Here is a 16361-nt window from a genome sequence, read left to right on the forward strand (position 1 = left end):
AGTGAAGCATTCTGTCTACTTGAAAAATTAACACGTCGAATATCAGAATTTTGTAGTGTTGTACCACAACGAGGCCGTATTTTTTGTTTTATCTTATAAATGCATTAAGGTCAGTAATAAGTAATAATGTCCTATATCAATATTGTTGTTCAAATGAAATGCATGAAGGCCAGAACCACTGTAGAAGAGTGAAGGCTGTGGCCTTTGCAGCCAAATTAAAAGATAAGAAGGTCTCCTAATTATATTACATTTATTTAGTTTTGTGAATAGAGAGGAATATTTATTAGGAAAAAAAAAACATTGATCTATTTTGATAAAAGTTCTCCTACCTACAGTATATATTAAATTTCTTTTGTTGTTTCATAAATGTTTGTAATTTTAGAAAGGATTAATTAATTAAAGAAAAAATCTCCATTGATCTATTTCGATAAGAGCTGCATTAAACGCTGTTTGAGAAAGTTATATGAACCTTACTGTAGCTGTCTGCTACTGAAGTTAGATTATCTGTATTTTTATAATGTTTTCCACTTACCATGATGTCACCACAATTACATGCAAAAGTAAAATGTCTCAAACTGTGAATACTTTGTACAGTCAAGTTAGGATCCAGTTGGACAAGATTCATAATTGAGGAATCTATCCAGATATATCTGGAGTTATAAAGTGCTTTTACAGTAGTTGAATCCAGATCAGTTCCTGGTAAACCACTTCAACAGGGGTTAGTACAGTACAGCATGCCAATTGCATAATAATTGTTGCATGCATGCATTGGGTATAAATCTTACAAATTATACTTCCTTACCAGTCTTATCACAACTATAAAGCAAAAGAAAGTTAAAAGTGAAACAGGGCTCGACTTAAAGACAAGTCTTTAAGAACATGACACTCAGAAACTTGGAAGAGATCTTTCCATCTTCATTTCACTGCATTTTCTCCCAGCCGGGTTCTTTAAAGAAAGATGTCGAAGTAGAGCTCAGTTCAGCAATCAACTTTAATTTGATTGATTTTATTTGATCGATAAGGTATTGAGGAGACAGGTAAGCTTGTTTCTCGTAATTTTCCTGCGAACTCTTGGAATTCTCAAATATGTTGATTCAGAGTTCGCATTAAATCCGACGTTTTCACCTTTCGTTTGTACAGCGTTTACACAAGTTTGTCTCGTCAGACATTTCTTCAAAGTTGTGTGTTTGTTTTCCAGATCTGGTGGAAACAGGGCAATAAAATAGATAGAGTATCTAACTTGATTATTGTATTTTAATGCTAAAATGTTGGTAAATTGCTACCATAATCCATATCTGAATATTCATATCATGGTTTCTTTTTTCTTCTCTCTCTCCTCCTTTACTTTCTTTACCGTTCATCGAACCAGAATACTCGGTGAGTATTTCCTCTTTGTCTGTTTTTTTAAATGTTATGATTTACTTCGCTCCTCTCTAACCTGTCTCCCACTCCACAATTGCACTTTCCTATCTACCTAACTACAGATTTGGAAACGGTTTAGCACTGCGCCCTCGCTCCCTGGGCAACGCCCACTAATTCCTTCCGGATCTTCCACCCGGAAGTTACTACACATGTTTCTCGGCAAAATTATTGCTTGTGACTTATATGATTTTTGCGTTTTTGGAATTCATAGTCGCTCGTAAATCCCCAACCAGTAAGTTTTGGGGTTTTTACTTCGCTCCTCTCTTACCTGTCTCCCACTCCACAATTGCACTTGCCTATCTACCTAACTACACATGTTTTGAGAGCGACTTTTGGTTAGTGTACATACAGAAGCCTGCATGTACACAGTTGCAATAGTATTGAATTAATATTAAGGCTGCAGGGAGTGGGGAGGGGGAAGGGGGAAGGGGCAGGGGATGGGAATTATTTATTCACTATCCCAGTGCAACATGCTATGTAAACATAGTAAAATGGTTGATTAAGTCCAAATATATAAAACAATTTTTTTTCTTATACAGGGACCATAGTACTTTATAGGAGATAAAATTTAAGAGCCTTCAAAGTTGCTATCACAATAATTTGAATACTAAATAATTCCCTGGGAGGGAGGAGGAGGAGGAGGGGGGGTTCATGCTAAGGGAAGGTGGATTGCAAATTCTGCTACATGTCTCACAGTGTAACCGCATTCGCATGCAGACAGTCACTAATTTATTTCGATGGCTAAGCCCCTTTAACATCTATCCCACTCATCTCTAATCTCATTGGCGATGACAGCTATTAATTAGCAAACATTTTAATAAGGCCCTTGTCATCACCGTTGTCAGCCTAGTATTTTTAGAATCAACAAGTCAGATATTTTTGGGAGGGGTCAGAACAGTATCAATAAAAAGAGAAGAAAGAAAGAGCCACTGGAATGCATCGTTTGGAATGTTAATTTTCTTTTTCATCAATATAAATAATGATAAATGACTTTCTAATGTATTTATATACTGTCCTATATGATACTTACATGTACATCAAAGCCCCTTAAATTATATATAGACACTTCACTATTGATTCAATGGGATTGGATGCTGTCTGTAATTTATGCACCATGATATTGCAGTTTGATATTATAACAGAGGAAGACGAGACAGAGATTCCGAGTTGTTCAGTCAATTTTATTAATGATGTCATCTCCTATATATGTCCCATCTATACAAATTGACCACCTATCTATTATAAACTTAGAAAAGATTGGTAACATTTGAGTGATAATCTGATCCACTTCTACTGTAGGTCATCTTGCCCAAGTCATCTTCTAAATCTATAGGGTACCTTTCTAAATAGTACAATTGCTCATGTACGATTTAGCCCTCCAATTGAATGTCAATCCATTTCTACATTTACAAATGCATCAAGTATTTGTCTGAAACCTCAATTGGATATATGATTGGACAGAAATACAATTTCCTTTCCTGTTAATTGTGAAATAATCTTTACAACAGTGACGAGTTTCAAACCAAGAATCTCTCTATATCTTACACTATGTTTTGAAAGTCGAGATGCAACTCTAGTTTTGTTGGAAATGGTACCTCTATCTTCAAGCATCAATGCCTTGGATGTATCTAGCTATTTGTAAGGAATCCCAAGCTCCCCCTCCTCCCCTCCTCCCCGTCCATGCCCCTTCCCTCCTCCCCCTCTCATGCATTTATAAATTACAAATTCACTTCGCACGTCGCTTACCTGTCTCTCCAAAACCTCAGCACCTCTTTCTACCGTGCCTAGAATGATCTGGTAACCTTTTTACTGTGCGCCCTTCTATGCCTTTGATAAATTACAAATCAAATGCAAGCTACAAATTTCACACTGATCCACACAATACAACATATTCTCTTGCAAATGTGCACACCCATGCTAATGTATAGTATCCAAAAAAGAAACTGTTCCTAATATTTAATACTTTTAAATACTGTCATTCATGGTAAGCTAGTTCTTTGACCACAATTAGAATGCACTTGCTGCATTCCTCACCCACCTGTCTCCCCACAACCTTAGCACATCCTTCTACCGTGCCTAGAATGAACTGGTAACCTTTTATCAATGTGCGCCCTCTATGACCGGCTACTCCGGTCAATGCCCTTCCTTCTCATTCGACCATCCAAAGTGCCAACATCGTGCATTTTGTTGTACGAATTTCCTACGACAATTTTCGTACTTTGAAAAGTACATCGGTATGTAGGATAGCGACATTTACCCATAAGGCCACCAAAGTACACAGCACTGTCTTCTACCTCCCTTTGAAATAAATTAATCTTCATCTACAAATTAATTTCATTTCATTTGTATTTTTTTAATTTTGTTGTCGGTGTTGTTTGTTATAATTTTATCTCCTGCCTGTACAATTTCAGCCTCAAATTGCAACAGACACATTTCATCAAATTTAAACAATAAAAGTCAGCTTTTATTTTCCGCCTCCTCGGCCGAAAATTGCATCCAGTTCTGTTATCGATACTCTTGAGAATAGAATTAATAACCCTGTAGGGGTTTCCGGAATACATTGTATTTCATTTACCTTGAAGTTGAAAAGTTATGACATCAAACCGACTTTAAAGTACTACATACAATTTATTACATGGACAATTAATTGTACATCTCAGACCATAGTCATAAAAGCCTGATATAAACTCTGTAGTTCTGTCATCAAGTTTTTCTTAATTGATTTTGATGATTAGGTGATGTTTCAGTATTTTTTTTCTCTATTATTTTAGGATACAATTTATGCAAGATTAAGCAGGTTGTGATGACAAGCAAGAGTTAAGACAACAGATTTTTTTTTTTCAATTGGAAAGACCCTTTAACAGTAGATAGAAGGTCATCTCTTACAAATTTCATCACCCAGGTTGCTATTTTTAGTTTCAATTAAAAATTAAATTAAAATAACAGTTATAACGGTGACTTTGGGTTTATAATCTGTGTGCTAAAAATTCCATCAACGTTTTGGCAGAGAGTGTGTAATTGCTACTGTGCAGTCTCTGATGTTAGCATGATGTATTGTATATTGTACAGTGTGCATTCCAAGTCATTTTCTTATGGTGAAAGAATATATACTTTATACAGGTTAATAATTTTAAGTACAGTTGCCATGTAAGTCTTACAGATCGTTTTCTTCACAACCGAGAAATATCATGCATCTTCGTGGACATTTCTGTAAAATGCCCTTAAAAATCATCACAATTGAGTTTTTTTTAGCGTGAAATATTAGCATTATTTCTACACAAGGATGGCAATTTACAATAGGTGGCATTTAAGTTTCATTGTGTCATTATCAAACTTTTGGTGCATATCTTTCTTTATGTATGGTTTTGTCATGGAGTTGCTTAAAAGTGGATGCATGCTGGCTTGAATTTCAAAGATTGTTAATAAAAACTAAAGAAAGGAATGAAAGATATTATTCCAATATTCCTCGATGAGGTTTTCGTTCTTACAACTTTTGACTTTCCAGAGCTTGTGAAAAAATACTTTTGGACTTGCTTCCATTTTCAATTCATCTCACACAAGCAGTTTTCTAATGCTAATACCACTTTATACTGTCCTCTCATATCATGCTTCAAAGCATTCGTACTGACATTCGTAATGAAAAGTTTCTAAACTCTGTCTGATAGAAACCATACCTATAGTATATGATATTAATACTGCTCATAAATGTCGTCCCAAACTTGGCACATCATATCTGCAGATAATTTGTATAATACCGTAGTTCTATGACTGTTATCTTCACTCAAGGTCGCCTTAAACTATTCTACCTGCACATGCCCCTAATGGTAATTTTTCAACACCGTACATCCCCTAGTAGGCCTCCATGTACACTAAAATGATGTATCGCCCGGTGGCCATCCTTAACTTGGCGTCTTGTAAAAACTCTGCGCAAGTACACATACATGTTGAATGAAAAGGAGGACTTTGCCTGCCTGTAAAATTCAACAAAATCAGGCAGTTTTAGGGGATAAAAGTCATCAGTAGCCACTCATGTCATATACTGAGGGAAATTTCAGACGATCTATCGATCGTTTGGAGTACTTTGTGTAAATGACCTGTCAGTCAGAGATGTTAAGGTGTCAATGAAAACATTCATGTTGGTTTTCCTTCCTGGCTTAAAGAAACAGCAGACAAGGACCCGATGAGAGAATACACTGTGATTTAGAATAGTTTATCTGAGGTGCCTCAATATTAATTAAGTCAATTCACTTTCTCCCTTGTCTAGAAGTGTGCTAACGAGGTCATCCTGTTGAATCTCCATCACTGGCATCCATCTGACACGTTTGTTCTCACATCACATACAATCTCTACGTCCAAATCTCTATGATTACCAAATTGCTTGCATGGTTCTGAGAAACTTCCTTAAAATCATGGTGTCTGCGGCCTTCTTTGCATTTGAGAATGCAAGGAGGATCAGGATCCTGTTCCCCTGTCACCCCTCCCCCCCCCCCCCCAGTCGATCATCGTTAAGTGCGATTGTGAGATGAGCAAATCATCAAACTACACAGAAACATCTTCTAAACTGTAGTCCTTGAAAGTTTGTTTATTATTACATAAGCAGACAGATACAGGTTATGGACTACTGTACGTTCTACTTTTATATCTACTTTAAACCCACCAGACCTGTACAGGGAAAATGGAAAACACCATACAGTAAAGACATAAAAGTAACTTCTTCCACCCCACCCCCACCAGGCCTGTATGGGCAAAAGGGAAAACACAATACAATAAAGCCATAAAGTAACAGTGATTTCATTCATTCATTGTAGAAGCAGCTTCTGGGATTTTGATTTTGTCAAGTTTTATGAAACCTTACAGTATGAAACTTTTTTTATGTAACCAAGTTTTATTTAACTTTGTTTTATGTAACCAAGTTTTATATAACCTTTTTTATGTAACCTTGTTTTATGTAACTTAGCTACTGAGTGTTATTCAATGTCAGATAATTGCAATGAATTCAGCTGACTAGACCAGCCTGGACTTTTCCATCAAAGTTAAAGATATGGTAATATATAGAGTGAAAGAGTGGTTTCTTGGATTTGATTGGATTATTATCTAATCCTCATCCCGACACTTATCATATCAGTATGTTTTTTTTTTTAAATAACCAAATGCAATATATATATTTGAAAACTTTGGAAGACAAATTTTGGCTTAATTTTAAAGTTTCTTATTTGCAATGAAAACTTGACTACAGCCTGCTTTATGAACTCCATTGTTGTGGATTTTAGTAACATCAAAAATGCATCAAGAAAATGGATCTTAATCCTATTAAAATCTCCTAAGTGGTCAGACTTATTTTAAAAAAAGGGCATATTTTATTGGACGCTAATGCAGTGGGTAGATGCATTAAGATGTTGTATGTACTCATTGTTATGTTTACAAAGAGTTAAAACGTGCAGTCATCGTAGAGCAGTCTGTACGTTTCTTGTGCAGGTGGTTTCATCAATGCCCGAATTATGACAGACTTTTATATATCGATTTTTCAAATATGAGAAACTTTTAGACCTGTCCTACAAAATGCTCTTTCTATCTGAAACACAAAGTTAAGTCATGTTTTTTATGTTTTTAATTTTTTTTTAAATGATAATATTGGAAAGTTATTATTTGAATTAATGAGAATATACTATATTGGGAAACAGTTAACGATACTGTACGCCCCGGTGGCATAATTGACGCTGAATGGTAATTATGACATATACTCAGAAGTAGAAATTTTGTCATTCTTACTTTCTGTACTTACCTGTCTCCTTACAACTATTATTCTCTACCCTTGTTCTACTGTACCTTGTCTTGAATGAACTGGGTGACCGTTGACACAGTACTACAATATGCTTGTTTTGAGGGGAAATATTAACCGTTGTACAAAAGTATCATCACTCACATATCGTAGTAATAGAACATTGCTAACTTTGTTTTGAAAGCAAGTATATGGTTACAGGCTTCTTTGAGAGTAATAATAACAAGGTTGATATAATGGGCACGAAATACTACATTGTTGTCCTTTGTTTTACTTATAATTAAACAATACAGCAGTTTTATTAAAATGAGATAATATAATAACTCAATAAACTCATATTACATAAGCTCAATTCCCAATTTAAAAAGATCGATCCAAGCGTACATTTGTTCACTTTACTGAGCATGTGAACTTTCAGACATGTTGTCACGAACTGTATGATATTTTACCCCAGTCTGGTAAAAATCAATTAATTGTAAGTGTATAGCATTCACCACACTCATGGCATCCATACATCCACTATGGATGATCACGGTCATATATAAATGTGTACCAGTTATTATGATGTTATAATATTATATATAACAGTTATGATAATATAGCTAATGGTTTTCTTTATATCATGACACAAAAGCATTTCGTAATATGATGAGGATTGCTGTATTCTTAACACACCCGTTTACTTCATTCATCCACCACTCATGGCATCCATACATCCACTATGGACGATCAACGGTCATCAAACTTTCTCCCGCTGGTGCTCACCTTCTGTCATTAAGTTGCTATCCTAGGGGGGTCAAAACAATGGTGATTGTGTTACCATAACGACAGTGTAAGCGACAATCCCATCTGTCCCGTCCCTCAGTTACAGTAGTCGTAACCGCGGCTGGTGTTTCAAACTTTTACAAACAGCTGTCATAGTATTCTTGGCGTTTCAAAACCAGATGTATAGAGAGATATGTGAGCAGTCGTTTGTGAAGTCGACATGTGGAACTCACTCTCAAGGTTAGGAATCTAGAGTTGTTTAAGGTTTAAACATTCACAGTACTTTACAGGATCAATGGCGTTGACATTTCAAAAGTTTGAAAGAGTCAAATTAAAAAGTAACACCATTCTATGACATTTTGTCTGAGATCTGATATGTCAAGGGAGCTGCCGATGAAAGATTGCAGGTTGTAAAATGAAACGGTTGACCAGTATGTGTCAACAAACTGAGAATATTATAATAATAATGTTTTCCATGAATGGAAAACGCATGTAATTAAGTCTGCAGTGGGATAGTGGTGAAGAGGGCGATAGTCGATATAAAGGCGAGTCAGTATATCTATCTAATTTACTTCGCTCCTCGCTTACCTGTCTCCTCACAAGATAGGTGATTACACTTGTGTTTTATTCTTATTATCTACAAGTATTACCATTATACTATATGTGACAGATATATATACAGCTATAACAGTGAATTTATCTCACATAGAGAGCTATATAGGGCGCCATCTTTATTCCACCTGGGATATATATCACTGCAGGAATTTGATAATATTTATGGTACAGCTGAGCGAAGACTTTAGCAAGTCGAACATTGTTAATACATCTTGTCTCGACTTAAAATATACACACAATTTGCATTAAATAATTCAAACATTTTTTCGCAAAACTCCACCACAAGTGGAACTTTGACTCAATAATATACATATTCACAACCTGTGTTGGCATCCATCGGTAACACAGCCCTTTTGATGCAATCGTGTGAATTTGACTCTGAGACTCGTAAAACGGTACGCATGTACGGACCTATATTACAGCGCCCTCAGCTAGAACACTGCAGAGTATTTGGTCATATATCATTTTAAGGCTAATTACAATCCAGTGGTAATTCCACAAGCTGCTCTTGGCAAGAAAAGAATAGATCATCATGTTCTAAACATTCTTAATATGGAACATTGCACTCCATCATTAAAACCTAGCTCGGTGAATCTATCAGGAAATGGAACCAGGTTAATCGACATCACAATCATTACAATGTAGAATGATAGAGTGTGCACAGCTGTTTAGGAATGATGCTTCAATCAACTTTCTAGCTGAAGTGTCATATTGAAAAAGGAAGGAGTACATTTTGAATTAGTTTGGTTAATGTGATTCAACAGGTCTCAAAGTTGACGGGTGATTGGTTGTCTCATTATACTAAGCACTACGTATTTGTGCTAATCACCATCACGTATACATGCACCGAACATTAAGCGTTCATGTCTTTGTGTAGTAATTTTGAAGATTTTTTGAATTTTGTTTTTCATAAATTTGGTGAAAATTGGTACGGTTTAGTTCTGTTTACAAAAAACTTGTATATAAATCTTTGCAATTGGTGCAACAATTTGCTAACTTTATGTAAGCATTAGCCTAGATTCATCCAAAATAAATTTTACATGAATTTATATTTTTAAGTTGTACCAATGGCATACATACACAGTTGATCTCTATTTGCTCTTTAGTACTGAACCTGTCACATAGCTTCTTGCTGTCATATATATACTTTCTACAGTTTGAAGCGACTGATTGTTGTTTACAATTAACATACTGTACACACATTCAGGCTTAAAGTGTACACCAGGATTCACTCAGAAAATAGTTTGTTTCCAAACGTGCACCGCTTGAATTAGGTTCGGCTGAAATAAAAACTTGAAAATTGAAGGAATCAAGAAGTTCAAATTTGTGTTGCTGACAAAATTTATTTGTAAAATTTTGTAGTACACAATCTCATGACCCAGCAGAGTAGTGTTAATTACTGTACGTTTGCTACTTAGTGGATGATTTGTATGTCCTAATGGACAGGACCCTCCTATTGTGACTTAATGTCTCAATTCCCCCCCCCCCCCCTCCACTCTCTTCCTTGTCGCTATCAATTTGCGTTTCAGAGGAAAAAGAAGAGGGGATTAAAAATCTCCGCTCTAAGCTTCAGAGTTATAGTTGATATGTTTCTGCCATGCAGATCTATTTATTAAGCAAATCTTTTTGACAGTTTTCTAAAAGTAGCATCCATTTGTAGGGAAGGCCTTGCATTGCTTGGATTAGTCATTGATGCATTGTTGGACAGACCTCTAACAAACTTGAAGGATGGCTGAAGGCAGCAAATTTATTTTCATATGATGTAGACCGTTAAAAACAACTGCCGTCACTCCAGGTTGTAGTAAACTCTTTTTGTATTGAGAAATGGCCCTTTAAACAAATTAGGGTTCATCAGTTAAAGTGACTGGACTATCTAGTCTAATACATTGACCCCTTAAAGTTTAGGTCCACAGAGAATCAACGCAAAGCTCAATGGGAAATATGTGGTATTAGGCTTTAATATTTTTATAGTAAAATGCAGGACTTTCGCTCAGAGACAGGTAACTTAACTTAAGTTGCATCCATTTGTGGGGAAGGTCTTGAAGGCAAACTGATAGATTGCAAGATGGATTAGTCATTGATGCATGGTTGATACATTGTTGGACAGACCTCTAGCAAACTTAAAGGATGGCTGATTAATTTTCATATGATCATATATCTAGTCTATTACATAGACCCTTTAAATGTTAATTCCTCAGAGAATGATAAAAAAACTGAATGGGAAAATATATGATATTAGACTTTAAAATTCTTATGGTAAAATGCAGGACTTTTGCCCAGAGTAGTAATATATTTTTATAGTCAAAGTCATGCAATTACCCAAGTTTTGTCTCTATTTTTTATATGTAAAACTTTCAAAATTTTTGTATTCATATTATTAAATAGACCACACTTTCTTGTGTGAGGCTGAAAATATGATGTACAACTTCCCCTCACCCTCTTTCCCCTCCCCTCCCCCCCCACCCCTCAGCTGTGGGCCTGTAATGAGCAAGATGATACTACGTTCTTTGTATCATAATTAAGTTCATTGCATTGGCTAAATTATTGGATCCAAATAGCAAAGATTCCCCAGGCTTCTATATTGAGATCAAGCTAGGGGTGATAGGTGCATGTACTATTTTCTACAGAGTATATACTTTTTGATATATGTTAATTTTCTATGTCAATATTACTTACTTGTGGACACAAGCTGCTGCAAACGAACTAACAGTTTTGTTGGTTTGATGGTACGGCGGGAAACCAAACATTGCGAACACACTTTGCTGCTTTAAAGTTGTTGCATATATAAATTACTGTATATGTTTTATTAGACAGCTGTTTAAGAAATATGTTTCTGTTGCATTAATATTGATAGAAGCCAGTCAAGTATGGTAGTTATACAGTAAGTCTTTGCATGAGTGACTCTAGGGCAGAAAAAAAAGAAAAGAAAAAGAAAGTCTTTACTGTAAGTAATCCATCTTCTCTGGATGATTTGTTGTCAAGTAGGTATACCAGGTCGATTGTTATTTATAGCCAATTCAGGGAAAAACTAGACTAAATTTTCTCTTTGTTTTAGGGCGGTTTCTGTCGGGTTTTTTTCCGTATCAAATTGTGGTTTAATATTAATCGAGGATAAGGAAAGGATGGTGAAATGATTTATGCTGCAAATTAAAGGTAACAAAACTCAGCTGTTTGCAAGCTGACCTAATCAAGCCATCAATCAACTGGATGGATTGATATACGTAAATAAATAATAGCTTTCAAAATGGTACGGTTGGCCAAATTCTTCCTTTTTTGCCCAAAGCCATAGGTTCAAGAGCCAGCTCCCAACAGTGGAAATGTTGAAACCTTAAAGCAGTTTGAGCCTTGCCTACTGCACATAAAGTTATAATCATGACTTTGTTGGATAATATGACATCTGTATGTTTCTTACGGTATTCCTAACTTGAACCAAAAATAATAATTGGAACAAGGAGCTCTTTGAATGTTGCAGATTTTCAGTGACATGCCTTTCAAGTGACAGTACATACTATTTATTATGTAGATATAATTAATATTAGCGGAGATAATTCTATGAATCATATTGAATGAAACATTTTAACTTGTTATGACATTGTCGTTCGTTTAGGATCGAATGTGCTTAAGTGATCGGTGACTCATCATAACAATTTTTTTCCAGGAAAACATATATAATGAAATTAATTACTTCCAAGACTTTCTATAGATATGCCTTATTAAAAGTTGATGTTGACATGAGGTATGTATATGTAGTTCAAAATAATGCTTGCATAGCATATGTATGCAATTAGCTTTGCATATATACATGTACAAGAATGATGGTAGAGTTTTGTTGACTATTGTTACCAGTTATCAAGGCTAATAATCTGCTAAATGCAGCTCTTTTGATGGGAATAAGTACTTGTAATTGTATTCAAGGTTCATGTGAAGTGTCGCAGTACTTACAGTAGTTACTTAGGTAAATATATGGTTACGTAATATAATGTAAGTTCAGGCTTACATGATGTTCGAACCGTTACTTAGTTACAAAGTGTTAAGCAATCGTAAGTGTTACTTCAATGAGACATCAAGCACTTATAAACCTAATTTGCATAAGGGAGATCACAAACTAAAAACCAAAAGCAATTTTATCTGGTTTAGCTATTATAGTGTGTCATATATAATATATTATGAATAAAATTTAGACTTATAAGTAGCTTCTTATATAAAATTATGGATTAAAAATCTCAATTATAGATTCAATCCCCAACAAATAAGAAGTCATTGCTTGAATATGTAATATGGAAATATTCTCGTTTATTTAGAAAGAATCCATTACAATTAATCCTAGACTTAATTCAGTGATGATCAAATCACTTAATTCCATTTGCGTTTCTCTCCGTTTTCTGTTAATTAAGATGTAAATCAGATTTGTTAAAACAATCACGATGTCATCAGTTATGTTGTCATTGATGTGACCTTCAAGTTGGCAGATGATCAACATTGACAAAGTAACATGACTAATTGCAGTTGTTCCATTTTCCAAAATTACATAATTATTTCAGTATGAAAAAAAGTATAAATGTTTTGGCAATGAAGGATGAGTTTTTCATTGATTTTTTTGTATTTTTTTTGTATATATTTTATACCCCCCCCCTTTGCAATTGTCATTCACTTTTTCCTGTTTCTATGATGTTCAGTGTATTTCTTAATGAAATCACTGCAGGCTTGTTTAGGCAAGTAGGGGATTGGGGGGGGGGGGTGGGGAGGGTGGTGTGAAAGAAAAGAACTAGTAACAAATTCTGTAATTACTTGCACATACTTTCTAAAAATGGGTTTTGGAATCCTGTCAAGATCCTTTCAATATATTAAGAGTCCAAAATTGATTTGCTACATGTGTACTTTATGTAAATGCTCTATTATATACAGCTCAACAGTTCCCCATGCATGGAGTGCCGTAGCAATGGTGTCCATAGCAACGACAGTCAGATTATGTCTTGTAGATGAAGTGCTTGACTGATACCGACGCTCGAGCTCCCCATATAGTTTTCAATATTCAACATTACCAGACACTTCACCAAACATCAAGAGGAGTATGTTTCTTTGGCTTGTAAATTTGAAACAAGCCACTCATCCTCTGTTCATCTCGTCCTCGTCGTCATCGTGCGTTTTTTTGATCTGTGTTTGTCTTTGATACTATACCCCACATGCGTCAAGGGTCGGATGGCACCGTGCGTAAATTATACCAGTAACGGAGCACTCTCCGGTTAAGTAATTTCTGGCTCTCATTGCCGAGAGGGTCGGAGATGAGTACCGCAAATTACTCGGGATGACGTCAACGATCGAGAGTCCACAAGTCTCGCTGATTGACAAACGGTGTACAAATATGAAGGGTTGGTCTTCAAACTATACACACACACACACACACAGGTATATCTCTGAGCAAACACAGGATTAAATGATCCCGCGGAAAGCAGGGAAAGAAGAAAAAAGAGGCAGCAATTTAATTAGTGGCTCTTAAGGTTCAGAGCGAAAATGCCTCCACCGTCCCCAAACTCTAGGGAACAAAAATCAACTGCAGCGAGAAATTAAGACTATTGATTTATTTTTTGCATAAGTGACAAAATGTTTGGCGCTGGTGGATTTTCTGGGCTCGGTGCCGAAACCAAATTGGTAATAGGTTGAATTTTATGCCCAAGCACTCACCGGACGAATTTAATTCGCTACCTTGTAAAAGATGTGGCAATTGGTCCTGTTACGGGATCGAAGCAAACTTAATCTTTGCGTTAACTGTAGCGAGAGTGGAAAACGAAGGAAAAGAGACTGGAAAAAAAAAAGTGGAGGGTTTAATTGTCAGATAGCTACGGAGTAACAAGTTTGCTCACTTTTACTAACTGATGTAGTTTTACTTTAGCTTGGAATGTAAATTTGGATTGAAATGAAGAGTCTTTATAGGTAATATATGATGTTGTAGTGGAAGCTGGAGGTGGAATAGAGAAGAAGTAGAAGAGGGTATGGGCAGGAACCAAAGCAAAGTTTGGTTGCAATCAAAAAACTTTGAAAAAATTAATATAAGTTTATATATTGTACTAAGATTGGAGTGTAAATTTGGATGTTAACAATTGCAAGGTTTATATGCAACTGGATGTGTTAGGGGAAGGATGAGGCTTGGGATGAATCAGGTTTTTCAGTACACAAAGTAAACGTTGCTTGCAGTCAAAACGACCAAAACTTTGTAAAATATAACATAGAGTTATACCATGATTTTGGGTGTAAATTTGGATTGTAATGAAAAAAGTTTTATGGTTATAAACAGGATTGACGTTGTAGTGGAGGGATACAGAAGATGATGGACAAGTCTATGCCAAACCAATGTTTGGCTGCATTCCAATATTGGTAAAAATTTTACTTAAAATTATAGTTATATACTTTATAGATTGAAGTTAAAAAGATTAATCCACTGGAAACTTTATGGATATCCAGGGATTAATATAGTAATTAAAAGGGGAAAGAAACTAAACCCTCCTGCTGACTTAGCAGACCAGGTATTTGTATCCATGACAAAATTTAAGTTTCATAAATTTGCTTAATAATTATACCATGGAGGATCTACATTTGACCATAGCTGCATGGGCTGGTGATTACAGAATCAAAACTTATTTATATCGTTCGACTTCTACGTACTTCCCTGTGTTCGTGGTGGTCAGCACTCTCTCGGTTAATTATGTACATTGACACATGCACAGGACATGTCAGTCAGCTATTTGGCCCTTAACACCCTAAAAATTGCCTGCAGCTTTAAATTCTGTCCTTTTTGTAGGTCAAATTTTTAATCCAGGTTAAATGGCCATTCTATATATAGGGAGTACAGTTTAGTTACATGCTGCGTTAGCTTCATACATGTATCCAATGTGTATATATATCGTCAATACATTGCGAAGCTCGCCGTAATTAACAAGTTTTGGGTTCACAGAAATGGTAGGAAAAACGACTGTGGTAGATAACATACACCTGAGTCAGCCATTTATTTAATTACTTTTGGTTGGCTGTATTGGGTTGAGGTCAGTTTATGCACCACAATGTATCGTTTATGAATACAAACACGATGGCATATTTTTGATACCATTTTAACCGTAGCCTTCTCACCCTCACTCTGTCAAAAAAGTAAAGACTCGTAGCATCGGACTAACAATAAAAGAGACAGCTCATAATATCAGTTCAAACGAAGGTCAGAAAGGATGACTTTTGTACATGTGCTAGCTATCATTTTCATACACTTAGGAATGAATGGTTGAATGTGTCATTAAATCATTGATTATTTTCGGGAGTCGAGGAATTTTCTAGCCAGATGTCTTCGACGAGGGTTACGTGCCGAAAGACAGCTTGCAGTACGTGCACGTAACCCACGTCAATGGTCTCGTAGCGTGTCTTGTGTGAGTCAAGGCAGTACGTGGCAGAGAATTTCTGGCTAATATTCATTGAATCAGCGGTTATCTCGTCCGAGGGGACTCGGTGGTTAAGTTTTATTTCTCGTTGTTTAAGAAACATCCATCGAGATGATCCACCGAGATAAACTATGCAAGGAAATGCTGTCAGCTACTTGTGAAGATTGTGAAATCTAATGAATAAATAAGGAGAGGAAATTGGCTTAAGAGAAAATGGGGGGCAAAATACTCTGGATTTTTGGAGCAAAATTTAAAGCAGTCTCTTTAAACTCTGAGTCAAAATCTATGCGATGACAGTGCTTTCTTTGTATAGTACAACATGACTCTGCAGTTTGCTTGTCCACAGGGAGGCAGAGTAG

General features: G+C 35.8%; 2 protein-coding genes across 2 annotated transcripts in view; one reads left to right on the forward strand and one right to left on the reverse strand.

Annotated features, from left to right (window-relative positions):
• Positions 1-1372: 1372 nt before the first annotated feature.
• The window catches only part of LOC139959600 (cytoplasmic phosphatidylinositol transfer protein 1-like), a 40134-nt gene continuing 25145 nt past the window's right edge, over positions 1373-16361 (forward strand). Inside the window, exon 1 of the mRNA XM_071957329.1 lies at positions 1373-1377. The gene's annotated coding sequence lies outside the window, so the exon portion shown is untranslated. The remainder of the gene's footprint in view (positions 1378-16361) is intronic.
• The window catches only part of LOC139959589 (large ribosomal subunit protein uL3-like), a 108203-nt gene continuing 97805 nt past the window's right edge, over positions 5964-16361 (reverse strand). Inside the window, exon 8 of the mRNA XM_071957313.1 lies at positions 5964-6176. Within this exon, the coding sequence (XP_071813414.1) occupies positions 5979-6176 (198 nt within the window). The 3' untranslated portion in view covers positions 5964-5978. The remainder of the gene's footprint in view (positions 6177-16361) is intronic.

This window comes from Apostichopus japonicus, chromosome 19 (assembly GCF_037975245.1).
Source record: "Apostichopus japonicus isolate 1M-3 chromosome 19, ASM3797524v1, whole genome shotgun sequence".
NCBI classification, from domain to species: Eukaryota; Metazoa; Echinodermata; class Holothuroidea; order Aspidochirotida; family Stichopodidae; genus Apostichopus; species Apostichopus japonicus.